The 15,865-nt window shown below is 43.9% G+C and overlaps 1 protein-coding gene across 2 annotated transcripts; it reads left to right on the top strand.

Annotated features, from left to right (window-relative positions):
- The first annotated feature begins 6,876 nt into the window (after positions 1–6,876).
- On the top strand, positions 6,877–14,361 carry LOC135907867 (uncharacterized). 2 transcript variants are annotated; one of them, XM_065439627.1, is made up of 2 exons: positions 6,877–7,235; positions 8,099–14,361. In XM_065439627.1, the coding sequence occupies exon 2, from the start codon at positions 8,376–8,378 to the stop codon at positions 10,701–10,703; it is 2,328 nt and encodes a 775-aa protein (XP_065295699.1). In that variant the 5' UTR covers positions 6,877–7,235; positions 8,099–8,375; the 3' UTR covers positions 10,704–14,361. The 2 variants fall into 2 exon arrangements, with proteins under 2 accessions (XP_065295699.1, XP_065295700.1); XM_065439628.1 differs by lacking the exon at positions 6,877–7,235 and adding an exon at positions 7,264–7,408.
- The last annotated feature ends 1,504 nt before the right edge of the window (positions 14,362–15,865 follow it).

Raw genomic sequence — 15,865 nt, 5'->3', positions numbered from 1 at the left:
TCTGAAGCGTTAGAGGGAACCTCGCCGCACCTTAGGCGCTTGGTGCGCCGTGGGGATAGGTGTTGTGTCGATTGCCTCTTGTGAGGCGCCGGACACGCGCTCTTGCGAGCGAGAAGTTTTTCGTGAGGGTCTCACCTCGGAAGGTAAGACCCCTGCGCCCACCAGCCCGGAGGTCGATGGGGCTCCCTGTGGGGTTTGGCTGCGCCGGCTGTTGCCAGCGCTGGAAGGGGCCGGGGAGGTTGAGGCAGCCTCAGCTGCGCTTACCTTCGTGGCCGCTACCGGTCCTGCGGGATCGCTGCGCGTAGCGCAGGTTGCCGCAGATAACTCTTGTGGGGCCGGCAACCCAAGGGTAGCCTGGCCTGTTTGGTGATTGGATGGAGTAGGCTTACCTACTTCTACCCTGGGGGCAGGAGCCAAAGGTACCTGCTCGCTGCTCGCGGGCTGGGCACTTGGCAATGGCCGCTGCGACGCTGCCCCCCGACGCGCCGCATCAGCATAAGGTGTGCTGTGGAAAGGAGAGCACCATTTACGGGCTTCCTTAAACGAAATATTTTCCTTGACTTTAAGGGTGATTATACCTTTTTCTTTCTTCCAGTTCGGACAGCTGCGTGAGTAAGCTGGATGGTCACCACTGCAATTCACACAGTGAGGTGTGCCACTGCAGTTGTCGGAGGGTTGGCCCTGCACTCCACACTTTGCACAAGTTATTTGACCACGGCAGCTCTGCGAGCCGTGGCCGAACCTTTGGCATTGGAAACAACGTCTAGGGTTTGGAATATATGGTCGGACAGTTAGCCTAATGTATTCCGTTTCAACGGTTTCCGGCAGAACGCTAGTTGCAAATGTTAAGATGAGGTGTTTGGTCGGAATTTCTTTGTTGTCTCTTCTAAGGATAATACGTTTTACATCGGTCACATTTTGATCTTTCCACCCTTCCAGGAGTTCAGCTTCTGTCAGATTCTGAAGGTCTGCCTCTGATACAACTCCGCCTGAGCTGTTCATTGATCGGTGTGGTATAACAGAAACTGGTAAGTTACCAAATGTCAGCAGGCTGCCTAGCCTCTCGTACTGATTTTTCTGAGGGATCTCAAGAAGTAGGTCTCCGCTTGCCATTTTCGTCACCTTATAACCTGACCCTAATGCTTCGGTCAAGGATTTTGAAACTATGAATGGTGAAATAAGCCTGGCCTGTTTTGCAGCGTTCTCACTATGTACAACATGGTATTTCGGGTAAGTCTCTTTTGTGCGGGTCAAAAAAGTACTTAAGTCATCGGTGCGTCCCCTCTTCTGAGGGTGACGATCAAGTAGGCGGGGAAATGCGGGTGTTCCCATAGTATGTTACTTCGTTTTCGGCAGCAATGGCGGCCACCCACCACGGAGCCCAACTAGGGGACGCTGCAGCACTTAACGGGCAAGGCTGCAGGCGCCAGCCGTACATTGCCACTATAACATAATATATTATACCCAAGGGAGGGCACATAAACAAGGTTAACCCTTGCCGCCATGGAGAAAGGAAGTAATTGGAAAAGAGAAGAAGACAGGAAAGATCAAAAAGTGAGAGATAAAGGCGAAGGATTGAGGAGAGAGAGACAGGAAGAGGCGACTGCCGATTTTCCCCGGGTGGGTCAGTCCGGGGGTGCCGTCTACGTGAAGCAGAGGCCAAAGAGGTGTGTTGCCTCCGCCGGGGGGCCTTAAAGGTCCGAACACCCGGCATCGGCTCAACCCCCAGGATCCCCTTTTCCCCGGACACGGCTAAGCCGCGCACAGCTACACGCGGGAGAGTCCAACCCTCGTGTGCTCGGGTACGTGGTGTCGCAACACACCAAACGCCTGCTGACGCAGACGCCCCTGCGGGGTCGCAAATGTTGGTAACCTAATTAAAGAAGACAAAAGAAAAGCAGAAGTTTTTAACAAGTATGTTAATTCAGTTTTTACAAAACCATGTAGCATTGCTATTTCTTACACACAGACACGATTACCGGAAATGGAAAACATTGCCGTGAGCAAGGCAGGAGTGGAGGCTTTGTTGTTTAATCTGAACCTGCATTCAGCTCATGGACCCGATGTAATTTCTAATCATGTTTTGAAACACTGTTCGAGACAGATAGCACCTTTCTTAGTAACATTATTCAACAAGTCACTAGATAATCAAAAGCTGCCAGAAGATTGGAAGACAGCCAACGTGACTCCGATATTTAAAGAGGATGATCGTACACACGTAGGCAATTACAGGCCGATATATTTAACTTCCGTTTGCTGTAAGACTCGATCTCGAACATGTCCTGATGAAACATTTTCAAGCAAATAACTTTTTTCACCTCGGCTCAGCATAGGTTCCGCTCTGGTTTTTCGTGCGTAACACAACTAGCCGAATTCACTCACGACATTGCACTCGGCCTGGACCATGGTGAACAGATAGATGCACTCTTTCTTGAACTGCGGAAAGCATTTGATGTCGTCCCGCACAATCTACATTGCTTAATATTATCATTCCTAGGCATTCCTGAATATATTCTTGGCTGGATAAAGGATAATTTACACCTGCGCAAACAGCAGGTTGTTCTTCATGGGGTGACATCGGCTCCAATGCACGTGCTATCGGGAGTGCCTCAGGGCTCTGTGCTTGGGCCACTTTTGTTCCTTGTTTATATTAATGATTTAGTAGTGAGCCTTAAATCAACAATCAGACTGTATGCTGACGACTGCGTCATGTATCGTACAGTGAAATGTCATGCCGATATGTCTGTCTTACAGGACGACCTTGAAAAAGTATCTATCTGGTGCAAGCGGTGGCAGATGACTCTGAATACTGGTAAATGCTACCATGTGCAGTTTACAAAGAAAAATAAAAAATTCCTCAGTTCCTATCGCGTAAGTAATATTGCTCTCAGTACCACTAAGGATGTTAAGTACCTCGGAGTTACGTTTTCTAAAACACTTGACTGGACTAATCATTTTAACTCAATTAGCGCGAAAGCTTACCGTCTTCTTCACTTTTTCCGACGAAATTTTAAGCATTCTCCTTCATCACTGAAGGTAGCCTTGTATTTAACAAACGTCAGGCCTATTCTAGAATATGCATGCGTTATCTGGGATCCATACACTAAAAACCTCACAGAAAAAAATAGAACGCTTCCAGAAGCAAGCAGCACGCTTCTGAACAGGAAATTATAATTTTACTATCAGAGGATCCGGAATACGGGAAGGGTTGGGTTGGAAAACTCTTTCTTCACGCAGGAAAGTCCTAAGATTGAAATTCCTTTATAATATATATAAAAGTAAAACTGGTATCGACAAAACACTGTTCACCAAGGAGCCGCATTACGTTTCATCTAGGAGAGACCATCATACAAAATTAGAGCTTATCAGTGCCGTACCAATGTTTTAGGTATTAATTTTTTCCTAACACGATTAACGATTGGAATGAGCCCCCTAATGAAGTGATGGCAGCGTCTAGTTTTGAAAATGCTATTGAGAGCCATATTCTTTTATTGTCCTGTTATTCATCTCTGCACATAAGCAACTTTTTTTATAGTTAGTTACCTTGTTACTTAATTTGTTTTGTACTTTGTTAGTTTGTCTTCCGTTTTTGCGAATTTCAGTGCTTAAACAATGTTTATTTACTGATGTATTCTTTTGATGTTGCTGAATATGTTTCCAGTGTGACCACCTGTATTTTAACCCGCCTACGATAATGCCGTACAGGCGATGTAGATATACCGAATAAATAAATAAATAAATAAATAAGTATACCACAATGTGTTTGTTTCTAAGTATTAAGACTTGTTTCATTCCATACTGAACAAACATAAACAACAGTAGCGTACAATTGCGGTCAAAAGACATTGAACTATACCCAAGTGCGAACGAAGCAACTGCAAGAAGTCTCTCTAGCTTCCACAGCGTTGACCGCTATGTATGGAACGGAGTATAGACTGTAATGGTCCATAATGCGCGATTGAAAACCAGATGTGCCACTGACAAAGATAACTTTCTCTGATGCATGTTTCAGACTTTTTTATTGCAATCGTGTAGTCCGGAAGGGAGGCAATCTTTACAGTACGTGCCACCTGGCTCACTCTGAGTTTGCTCCACCCAGTAATGAACGTTAAGTTCTGTATAACCTCCAATTAATATTTTACAATAAATCAACATGTCATTAACAATTTAAATAAAAGAACGTGTCATCGTTGATTTTTTTTTTTATATTTGGTACGCCACTGCTTGTGGTCCCTTGCAGCCAATTCCGTGCCCCTCACAATCATTCGAACGCGTCGGCATCGACCTCTACGGCCCTACTCACCTGCTGGCGAATCGCTGGATTGTTGTTGCCGTAGATCGCCTGACACTTTGTGCAGAAACAGCTGCCCTACCAACAGTTACAGCTCGCGACGTTGAGTCCTTCTCTTGCAGTGCTTCGTACTTCGCCATGGTGCGCCTGGAAACTTCTGAGTGACAGAGGATGTGTCTTCGCTTCCGAGGTAGTTAACGCGCTCCTTATACTGCATTACATGCTCCTACTGTGGCACTGTCCATCGCACCACTACAGTTGAAACTCGATTTAATGAAGTGATGACCACGCTCGTATTATTTCGTTCAATCGGGAAGTTTGTAAACTCGAGAAAGGAATGTTTCGGTCCTTCGAAATCTAAGATTTAACGTAGCGACACGCAAAAACTACCGCGGCATCGTATTTGCCGCTAATACAGCCATCTGTTGCATAAACCATGAAATATCGAAAGCAACCACCGCCGTCCCTACCGAGGCGGCGTTATTTATTTATTTTTATAATTATGCGGTTTTACGTGCCAAAACCACGATTTGATTATGAGGCATGCCGTAGTGGGGGGCTCCGGAAATTTGGACCAGCTGGGGTTCTTTAACGTGCACCTAAATGGAAGTACACGGGTGTTTTCGCCCCCATCGAAATGCGGCCGCCGTGGCCGGGATTCGATCCCGCGACCTTGTGCTTAGCAGCCCGACACCATAGCAATTAAGCAACAACGGCGGGTGAGGCGGCGTTTAGTCCGCAGTTCCGTGCATGAGCGCGGCGTGCAGCCTCGTCAAAAAAGTTAGGGTCGCGCCTACGGCGCCTAGATGTTTTAAAGCGTTAGCTTTAGAGTGCACGCTCGAAGAAAAACCAGTCTGTGTCAAAATACTAAAGAAATCGCCGCTCTTTTTACTCACTTATTTCAGGAAAAATTTCGTTAAATAGAGTTCGGCCAAGTTAGTTTCGTCAATTCGGGTTGATGGCAACATCGAACCCTATGGGTAGCTGCCGGGGAATAGAAATTCCTGCGTTAGATCGGGAACTTCGTAAAATCAGGTCTCGTTAGATCGAGTTTTAACTGTACTGCCTATCACCCGCATGCAGACTAACGGTGTAGCTGAGCGATTCAATCGCACTTTGGGCGACATGCTGTCCATGCACATTGCGTTCGATCACACCAACTGGGACCTCGTTTTACCATATACGACCTACGCCTACAACACGGCCTCAATGGCCACGACGAGCTTTTCCCCACTCTTCCTCGTATATTGCCGTGAACCTTCCCATGCTCTCGTCACGATTCTCCCTTACCGACCTGACCGATCCGAGTGCGCGCCGCTGTTTAAACCTTCCAGATACACCGAGGAATGCCGCCAGCTGGCCCGCTCTTTTACGACTGAAGACCAAAGGCAGCAAAAGTTCCGTCGCGATGACTGACCCATCTGCGCTTATCAGCCGGTCTCTAGTCCGTCTATGGATACCTTCGACCACTCCCGGTCTTTCATCTAAACTACTCGTCAAGTACCACGGTCCCTACCGCATCGTGCAGCAGTGGTCCCCTGTCAATTACGTCGTTGAGCCGCTCACGCCGTCCGCTGACTTAAAGCGCCGTGGACGCGAGACGGTGCATGTGCAGCGACTCAAACCTCACTACGACCCGCTCTCTTCTTCGGGGGGGAAGTTAATTGTAGCGAAGGCAGGCGTATGCTTCGAATGCATCGTCAACACCTCGCTCGAGGACTAAGCTCGCGCGCTCGGTGCCTGACGCGTGATCAACGGACCTGCCTATCTTGATTAAACCATGTTAATATATTTATATATATATGGTATTATTACCATATATGGTATTATTGGTATATATATATATATATATATATATATATATATATATATATATATATATATATATATATATATATATATATGGTATTATTACTTAACAAGCACATAAAAAACACGGGACGCTAGCTCATCATTAGCACATGAGAAGGCTTCACTTTTTTTAAGAAACTTGTTCCGCGTTAATTGCTGGGACAACACCCGGTTTACTTGTTTGTTTGTTTGTGTGTGTGTGTGTGTGTGTGTGTGTGTGTGTGTGTGTGTGTGTGTGTGTGTGTGTGTGTGTGTGTGTGTGTGTGGTATCGTTGCTGTATCATATCCCCACTTGTCCCAATCCTCCCCCAAATTCCCCAACAATCCCAAAGTAGGCATAACTATTTTTCTTGCCGATCATAAAACTTTCATTCTTCTTCAGGAAAAATGCTTTCGGGACTAGTGGCAGTAGATCTAAGACTGCATTGCCCTGCAAGCAACACGCACGCTGACTCACTCGAGAAAGATGCTTTCTTCTCCTCGAATACATCGGCTTCGGTGGACTAATGGGTAATCTCGACGAAATAGTAAACAGTAAAAAAATCTTCTCTCGCTGCATAATAAAATATGATCTATTAGCTTTTGTTGTTTTTCTTCTCTTTCTTGTCAGAAATTTCATATACAAGTCGAAACCTTAAATCGATTGTGGCGCCGTCTCTCCGTAAGATATTGTAGCACTGTAATTTAGGGGCGCTGTAGTCATGACTGTACTGACTAGACCAAGCCTGTGACCTAGCCGTCTAGCCACGGCTAGTCCCTAGTCACCCAGCCATCCGTGCACTCAGCTAACCCAGACCTGGGAAGAGGTGGTATGACGTGTTCGGCCTTGTGGCGTGCCTTGAAATTTGATCATTTATCTGCAAGTGGTGGTTTTTATGCTTACTTCGGATGTTACCGTGATTGCGGCACAGTGCGGCGGAATAAAGGCATGCAGTTGGGATGATGCGCAACTGTCCTAATTTTTACTGCGGACAGTGGGACTAAATCTTCCTTGTGAAGTAACCTCATCGAACTGCGTCATCCAACGGCGCTTGATACGACTTGGTGCGGTGGACTGGAGCGTGCAAGATGGGCGACTAGCATGCTTTTACAGGTATGCGCTTCACTCGGATCTAGGGACTTTGGCGAGGTTAAAATGAAAGGCCTTGTATGATTGCATCGGTTATATTTCGCTTGGGCCCTTGTTAAAATGAGCGCGAGACGCGGCGGTTAATTGAAAACCGGTCTTCGTGAACGCGTGACATTTCGCCAGACAAAGGAAACAACGTATGTGAAGTTTATAATTTTTATTTTTCGAGGGTTTGTGACCCCCGGAGCATTCCAGGGGTTGTTCACATGCAAGATCGGCAGTCCGCGATACACCCCTTACACGCGGAGGCCTCGGTGTGCCCGTAATCGCAGACCAGTCTGGGCTCCAGCTTTGGTGTCCCCACTGCCCCATTGGTGCCCTAGAGTTGCCGCCAAAGTATACTAAATAATGATACGTTGTTTACACTTAGTATTTGCGCAAATTTTAACTTCGGTCGCGGGCTCCGCTGGCAGTTCAGATTCCGTGAACGCAAGCCTAGGAAGCTTCCGCGAACTACCTCCAAAATTTCTTTCGAGACATGTTTCTGTTCTACCGACAGTTGATGTGGTGTTAGGCAGTGGAGGTTGCTGCCGTGAGAATAGACAAAGCTTTCTTTTTTTTTTCCCCCATCTGTTTCATCTTCCCAATTTTATTGAGACGAGTTCATTTAGAAGTGTACATTGGCTGTGTACACTTCGAATCTACTACGAATTCGAATCTACTCGTGCTTTTATCTCGCTACCTTCTTGAGTGCTTCACACCAAACAAAGGAGAAAATGTGACCTCGATTATCCAAGCAGCAGTGATCTCGTGCTTCTCGTGAACGGGAGCATATTTACAACAGGGAAATTTTCTTTTCCTTTTCTCTTTTCTCTCATTCCCTGCAGGTGCGTGGATGAAGTTATCGGAATCTGCCACTCATTTGTGTCCAGTGCCAGCATTGACTTCCATTGCACCATTGTACAGCACATTTCTGCATTGTGAAGCTTGTGAGTTGTGATCAAATACTGCCGAGGCACTTGCATTGTTCATAAGACAGCCCAGACGCAAGACGACCAAAGCAACCTATGTTTTCTTCTATGCTAGATGTTTAGTGTGCTTCTTTATTCTTTTTTTTTCTTTCCTGTTATGTAGTCATCCACCACTGCATTAGCGAATCCTAGTATGTTTCAAATGAGTGGTGCCGTTGCTTCAAATAATCCCAGCTTTTCCCTTACTGCTGCGGGAACTCTGAACAGTGAAGGACTTGTGAGGCAGTATAGTAGTTTCAGTTCTACTTACCTTGTTGTGGTAAACGCAATAAGCCCATCACTCGTGTCATATCAAGAAAATTGTGATGATACAGTATCTTTTGAGGTGATTCCCACACTTTTGCCATCACCATTATCACCAGTTACACCCCTGCACTTGGTTACCAGCACCGCTTGCCCGGTGGCAAACCTTGTAAGACCACCGTTTTTGCAAACAGCTCTACCACAACTTGCAGCTGCAAATGTAGAATCGCATCCATCCCTAAGCCCAATTTCAGAGATGCTGCCATCATTTCCATCATCCCAACCTTCGTCATGTACTAACTTTGTTCCAGATACCCCATTGCTTAATCAGATATCAAAGGTAGGCCGACGCACTTCTCGTTCCCGGCCAAGAGCCTTCCGTCGCTTGTTGCCAAAGGTAACCAAAGAGTCAGTCAAACCATCTGTTTCTACTGAAAATGCATACAGCTACAAGGGTCTCAAAGCCAGTGGAATGAATTCCAACAGCAACTCTTCAACAATGTGCGAAGCATCATCTTTCAGTCATCTTGGAGGGCCTGCAACATACTGCCAGACTTCTAGCTCAACATGCATTGCTGCAAGTGCTTCAGTAAAGGTGCCTGCAAGTGTGACTGTAGCATCAGAGGCTAACATAAAAGTGACAAGCAATATGATGCTGCCAACAAAAGCTACAGAAACATCACCATCATTGGTGGAAAAAGAGAATGAAGTTGTAGTGTGCAATGTGGAAAAGCATGCAATGCATATGCAGCCCAGTACAGTGCAAACAAAGGCTTCTAAGCAGAACACAAACTCCCCATGTTCTGACAGTTACAGTGTACCAAAACCTAATGGGTCACCTGTTCACTGCACTATCAATAACTCGAGGGACGAATTTCATGTAATAGAACCTTGCACTTCTACTGGCACCCAGAACTCTACAGGTGTTTTCGTGGATGGAGAGAATGAATCTCTTAGCAATTACCGTCTGTCAGGAAAAGAAGGAAGGTCACTGTGTATTGATGACTCTGTCAACTTGGAGCAAGACTTTCTTAAAGAAGAAGCTTGCTTTTCAACTGCCTCACATAATCCTACACGAGTTGCCATGGAACAGAACTTGCTTGATCTTGACCGTTACTGCATATCCAAGAAAAGTGACGGGTCCCTTCATGTTGACAGTGCCACCGACCACTCAGGGCACCAGTCTGTTGAAACAGTTTTAGATGTTTGTGAGGGATGTACCACCCTTAATTCAGGTGAACCAATCAAGAACTTCCATGCTTTTGGCACTTACTGCGCATCAGAAAAAAATGAGACACATCATTTTGATGGTGCTGTCAATGACTCAAAGTGCCATTTAGATGAAACAGTGCTGGATGCTTGTATTACGATGCATGTTTCTGCAGGGATGACTGTAGGTAATGAAAACTCTCAAGATCATCGCAGCTGCTCTCCCTTAGAAAAAAATTGCTTGTCACAAGTTATAGACCGCACTGTCACCAGCTCAAGTAGTCAATCCCATGGACAAAGACCTGACATTCATATTAATTCTCATAATGCTGAAAGCATTTCTGTGGACAGAAATGTCTCGGTACAGGAAAAAGAAGTTTGTCATCTTGTTTGGCAAGAGACTGACATTGATTCTGAGGAGGTTTTCTCCTTCAGTGATATTGGTTGTGAGCGAGAGAAGGCTGAAGTGCAGGGTGAAGCGAACAGTTGCAGTGATAGTTTAAAGCTTGTTGACAGCAACAGGCAACCTGAAAGTAAAGGAGCAAAATCGTCCTTTGTTCGGAGAAAGCAACCAGTACGGGCTTGCAAATGCCTACATCTATCTGCTGGCAATAAAACTGCTGTATTGGAGCAAGAACCTCAAAAGGCAAAGAAACTAGAGAAAATGCACCTGATCATCTCGGTGCCAAACTGCATTGGCCGTGCATGTGTTGTTGTCATGGGTAGACTAAATGAAAAGATGATAAAATCTGGTCATGTTAATTTGACTACTGTGAAGGATGAAAATCTTTTCGTGAAAAGTAGATCACTTGAAGTAAAATTGTTCCCAGGAAAAATTATTTCAGTTGCCAGATATGCAACTTTACAAGACGTCTGTGATCAACCATCAAAAGAGGAGTCTGCTGAACAAACACAGGGTGATAATTTGTCAAGACTACTGGAGGAACGGCGTGCCTACATAAGCCAGCTTCACTCAGTTTTTCACACTACTGATCACAGCTCAATATGATGCAATAGTATTCAGTGCCATAAACTGTTCTCCATTCTCCTTCATTAAATTTCTTTGTTAGCCATTTGTCATGTTCTATAGTATTCTAGAGGAGCATTGGTGTCTTCTGTCAAGAAACTATTGTTGGTAACTTGCAGTGTTACAACCAAACTGATCATAGCATGCAACTCTTAAAGGGACACTAAAGCGAAACAATGAATCAGTTTAGACTAATAAAGCATTGTTGGAGAACCCTGCAGGCAGTCATTTCAAAATAGTAGTTTGATTATTAGATGAGAAAATGAAGGTCGAAGTATCGGTAATTGAATTTCGCGCCGAAACGCTGCTACGTCAGTGTGACGTCGGGGATTCCAAAGTATGTTTTCGTATTTGGGCCGCGTTGGCTGAGTAACGGTTGCCGAAACTTGCTATGTTTAATATTTGGTTCCTTTGGAACACAATGTAGTCCATCCGTACCGCTATATAAGGAAGTAGGTCCTAGAAGATGCCTTCAAAATCCATGACGTCGCAGCAACCAGGCGCGGGAACTTCAAGGAAGCATCGCAACCCGTCTTTCGTTCTTGCACTTTTTCTTGCTTGCCAAGCTTCTTATTGTGGTAAGAGTGGTGTTTTTAGTGTCGTAGAAAGGTAATTTACTGATGCACAAGAAATCATTTTTCTCTTTAGTGTCCCTTTAATTTTAACTAGGCATGTTCCAATTGTGTACAGCTGCTTTAAATGAATAGTTCCTTGCTGTCATTATGTGTCAACCACCAAACCACACGATTGTAATTTTTACACAGCCTGTGTTTGTCATGCCATTGTACAAATTTTTAAAAAATGCATATTATTTTTAAAAGAACATGAGCTGTGATATCACCACTCCTTTCTTTACAAACACAGAAGTGCAGGGATGATGCTAAACCTTGCGTGTAGTTTGATCTTCTCCATTCTCGTATGTTGTTGAAATAAATCTGTTGATGGTACCGCAAAAAAGCTTGACTTTGCATAAAGATTTACATCTTTTAATTTTGTGTGCAGCTTTAGGACACTTTCATTTAGAATGTTGAGCCATGTATATGACAAATTTGCATGTGTACCCTTCTTCGTCTAACAGTGTAATATGAAGGCTAATGCATTGCTATTTTGTGTTTTACTCATGCATCATGCACACTGTGTTATGTCACTTAGAAGGGCCCTCCAACACTTTTAATATCATTGAATTTTAACATCACACAATGACAAATGGAAATGAATTGTGGGAATCAGCCCATGTGACCATTATTCAACCAAAAAATTTTGAAATGCAAAGGGAAAGTTGCTGTCGTGTCATAAACCAGCAGCTTCCATTGCCTTTTTCACTCTCCCACTGAAACAAGCTGTCATAGCCGATACCCAAGTGCCCAACACATACACACACACAACATTTACATACAATTGTTGCTTGTTCACTGCCACCTACTTCAAGCAAAGCTTTCTTTGCCTCACTGCCAAAGTTTTGCATTCATCATCATTTCCTAGCCTGGTATATTTCTAGATTTATGTATAGACAACTTGGCCCACTGGGTATATGCTGGCTGCTGTCTTGTCAAGCAAATTTGGTTTACTGGGCATGTGCAATGGCACTGGTTAGTAGTAATTGTTAGCATTATTTCTTTCTTTTTTTCTTGCTGCTGGATAAGCTCCTTAGTCCAGAAGCCCTGCAACAGTAACTGCCTTCTGTGTATGTGCCCATTCTTGGCCAATCATCCAGGATAAATGCGCTACTGTGACACAAAGGGTATGAAGCCCCGAGTGCATTTAGGTATGCGTCTTGCTTCTTTGTGCATACACCTTTCAATTCTTCCCTCAACAAGCATTGTACGTGGCCTTCATCCTAGTGACAAACATTTAGCAGCTAGAGACGACAAGGCTGTGCTTGTGTCATCACTACTGCTGCTACCTCGCTAACCAAGAAAAAAGCTTCACGTCATTTAGATTCCAACATTGTGTTACATATGCGGGTTTTCTACACATTTGTTTGGCAGCACTCGTCACACGGTCACAATAGCCATGTAGATTAAGCTCAAAGGATGTTTAAATTCTGAATTGCAGTGGCTGCTTTTGACAATGGGAAATGAGCACCAAGTGAATGCTGAATGCTTACAAAACAGACAGTGTCAGTGCTCTGAAAGTGTTAAAGTATTGGCTAAAGGCATTGCTGGATGCTACCACATATGATAGACACATGGACATACAAGAATTTTAGAAGCCGTAATTCACAAAATGATTAATCATGGTGCCATGCTCTCAGTGAAACCATTCATTGCAGGTGCAGTGCTTGACGGCACTGTATGGTGATGCTAGTACGACTTCCTTGATTAAATGGGCAGGTCATAATAAATACTTTGATATTTGTGCTGCAATAAGTGCAGAACTCATCTTATACCACCAAATACTCAACCATCAAAAGAAAGCCAGTAACATAGTGTTGGAGAGCACCTTAAAGACCTTTGAAAAGCAAGTAACATCATACTTGTTCATGTTTTCCTCTGCTATTCTAACCTGACTTGTTTGGCAAAAAATGGTTAAGCTTTGCCTGCTGATAAACTGCATAGAGAGCATTAATGCTGTTCAAAAAAAAAAAAAAGTGCGAAGTACAAGCACACAGTTATTTCATTTTCATATGCTACAATTATTTTGTGTTTAATGCAACCACGGTACAACCAAGATCTGCTGTTAGCAAGCTCCTGTATGCACACTTTGTAATTGTTCTGTTATTTGTGCTGTGTCTAATGTGTGCTGGCTTACTGTGATTAACTTGTCAATAAAGGCCAACTGCAACGACATTCTGCCTTAACCAATTTGATTATAAACGAGTAGTACATATTGAAGCAGTCTTAAAAAGCACTTAGCAGATCATGTGTACACCTGGTGGTTAGAGGACATATCATGTCAGTCCCAACATGTCACCTTGGTGATTTTTCTGTGAGCAGTAACAGTGGCTGAGGATAGCAATAGGGGCTTGTTAGTACGGCAAGCGCTGTGTATGTCGGATGTGCCCTCTGTTGTCCTTGTCAAGCTTGCACTCTAACAAATTAAAGTAACAGTGGCGTTTTTCAATTTTGGTGTCAAAAAGGTCTATCTTTGCTAGATTTTCATGACTCATCCGCAGTATTTCGCATGCAACATTTTGCACAGAGGCTGCTTATGTCTGCGCACTCTGAGACTAGGCTTTTTCACTGTCAAAGGTTTTGTTGCAGTTTGCCTTTAAGTAGACGACTTCATTATAATGTGGAAGGAAATCTGCTAGTTTGTGCATGCTGTCTTAACCAGCTACCATACACACAGCACAACACCCAACATGCTTGTACTGTTTACTGCAACATTTCCTATTTTTTCAATGTTGTGAATGCCTCTTCTTTTATGCTGTTTTACTAAATAGTGTGATAGTACAAAGTGGTTTGTACAAATTCCTTTAATAGCTCTGATGTTGAAGTTGTATTGAGATTTCATGCACTGTTTTGAACTGTTATTGTTGCTGTTACTGAGAGATTTATACCTGTAATATATGCTGCTCCCATTCTTGTTGAAGCCTTCTCACTGGGATGCACTTAAAGTTGGCGTCCATGTGAATGTAGCGCAAAGCTACATGTAGCTACGTGCACTCTTATGAATATAGTTTGAAGCTGTTGTGCCAGTGTTTGGTGCTGTTATCCTTCAGACTATTCGGAACTCACTGAACATTAGTGCTTACATGCCCAGCACTTCCACTGGGTTTCTTATGGTAGCTAAACTGAAATAATCAGACAGTCCCACTTCTTTGCCTGCAGTCTTGCTGGCTCAGTGGTGATGGGTTTTCTTCCACTTTAAGTTCCCCAGTGGCACAAAGCTATAATGCATTTTAGCACTGGAAGAATAGGCCTGCAGTGGTCTGGGACATTCGTATCACCACTAAATGCTCTTTAAAAATGGGCACTGCTGTCCCAATAAATAGGAGACATAACAGTGTCACATCGTTTATCATAATCATGTTGCTTACCAAGAAAGCATGGATGCACAAGTGAAGATAGTATGACAACACACTCCATCATGCAGTCAAGAGATGCATTAAAGCACGATAAGCACCTCTGAGCTGGTCACACGTACTGCTGGTAAGTGTGTGTGCGCAGTGTAAATAGACAGATGTGCAGTGAGGCTTCTGCTAAGCTGAATGAATGTGCTTAGCCATATTCCTTACATATTAAAACGAGATGTCACTTATTGCAAGCTGGCTTTGATGGCTTGCACTTCTTCATTAGACCAACCTTAAGCAACACAAACTAAAAGGCCCTACCCAGTAAGAATATGAAGTAATCACAGTTGTCAGAATGGCCCATGTGTGCTTTTCAGAGTTAAGAAAAATGTAACATTTAAGGCCAAGCAAAAGTCATGCTGGAAAAGTGGAGAAAGCAACTGCTGAATTACTTATGACACTACTACAAGGTGCTGCTGCTGATCCCAGCAAATGTGCTGATGCTTAGGCACTACCAATGACACACAATAGTGGCTTACTGTACTGTCTCTAAAAGTCTTCTGAAGTATATTGAGCAAGTTTAGAAAGTGTTTCATCCTGACCACCGAATTCTGTCATTCTGAGTGTGCACGTTAGTTGTAAATCAAATATTACTGGCTGTGTATTGCCTTCTTATAAGGTTAATTTGTATTGACTTATACAGGCACTCGCAACAGAACAGTGCAGTTTTGTTGCCCCTTTAATTTCACTTTAAGAGAGAGTCCAGTGTACATGTTTGTAATGTGCATGTATTGCAGACTTCTGGCTGCCATATTGCACAGCCTGTTGTCCACTGTACTGAGTCGATGGATTGGAATCTGAGAGGTAAACATTACTACAAAACTAATTAGTTGTTCCCTATGAGTGTTTTCCTTGTGCAGTTGGCCTACAGTTTAAATGTGGAGATACCACGGCAGAAGTATTTCAAGCAAAGAAAATGTGATAATGAGATGGTTGAAAACTTGAGATGCAGTTTGCTTGCTAGGCATCTAAACTAAAATTAGCTCCAAAAGATTGGATGAGGCATGTCCTTGCAGCATGTGTGCATGAGCAGACACTCCACAATCGTGATGCTGCACTCTGAAACGATATTACAGGTGCACATTGCATCATTCACTGCCCTAGACCACCTCGGGAAATTAAGTCATCG

Source organism: Dermacentor albipictus, chromosome 1 (genome assembly GCF_038994185.2).
Source record: "Dermacentor albipictus isolate Rhodes 1998 colony chromosome 1, USDA_Dalb.pri_finalv2, whole genome shotgun sequence".
NCBI lineage: Eukaryota > Metazoa > Arthropoda > Arachnida > Ixodida > Ixodidae > Dermacentor > Dermacentor albipictus.
The sequence above is the reverse complement of the archived record's forward strand: the minus strand, read 5'-3'. Positions and strand labels throughout refer to the sequence as shown.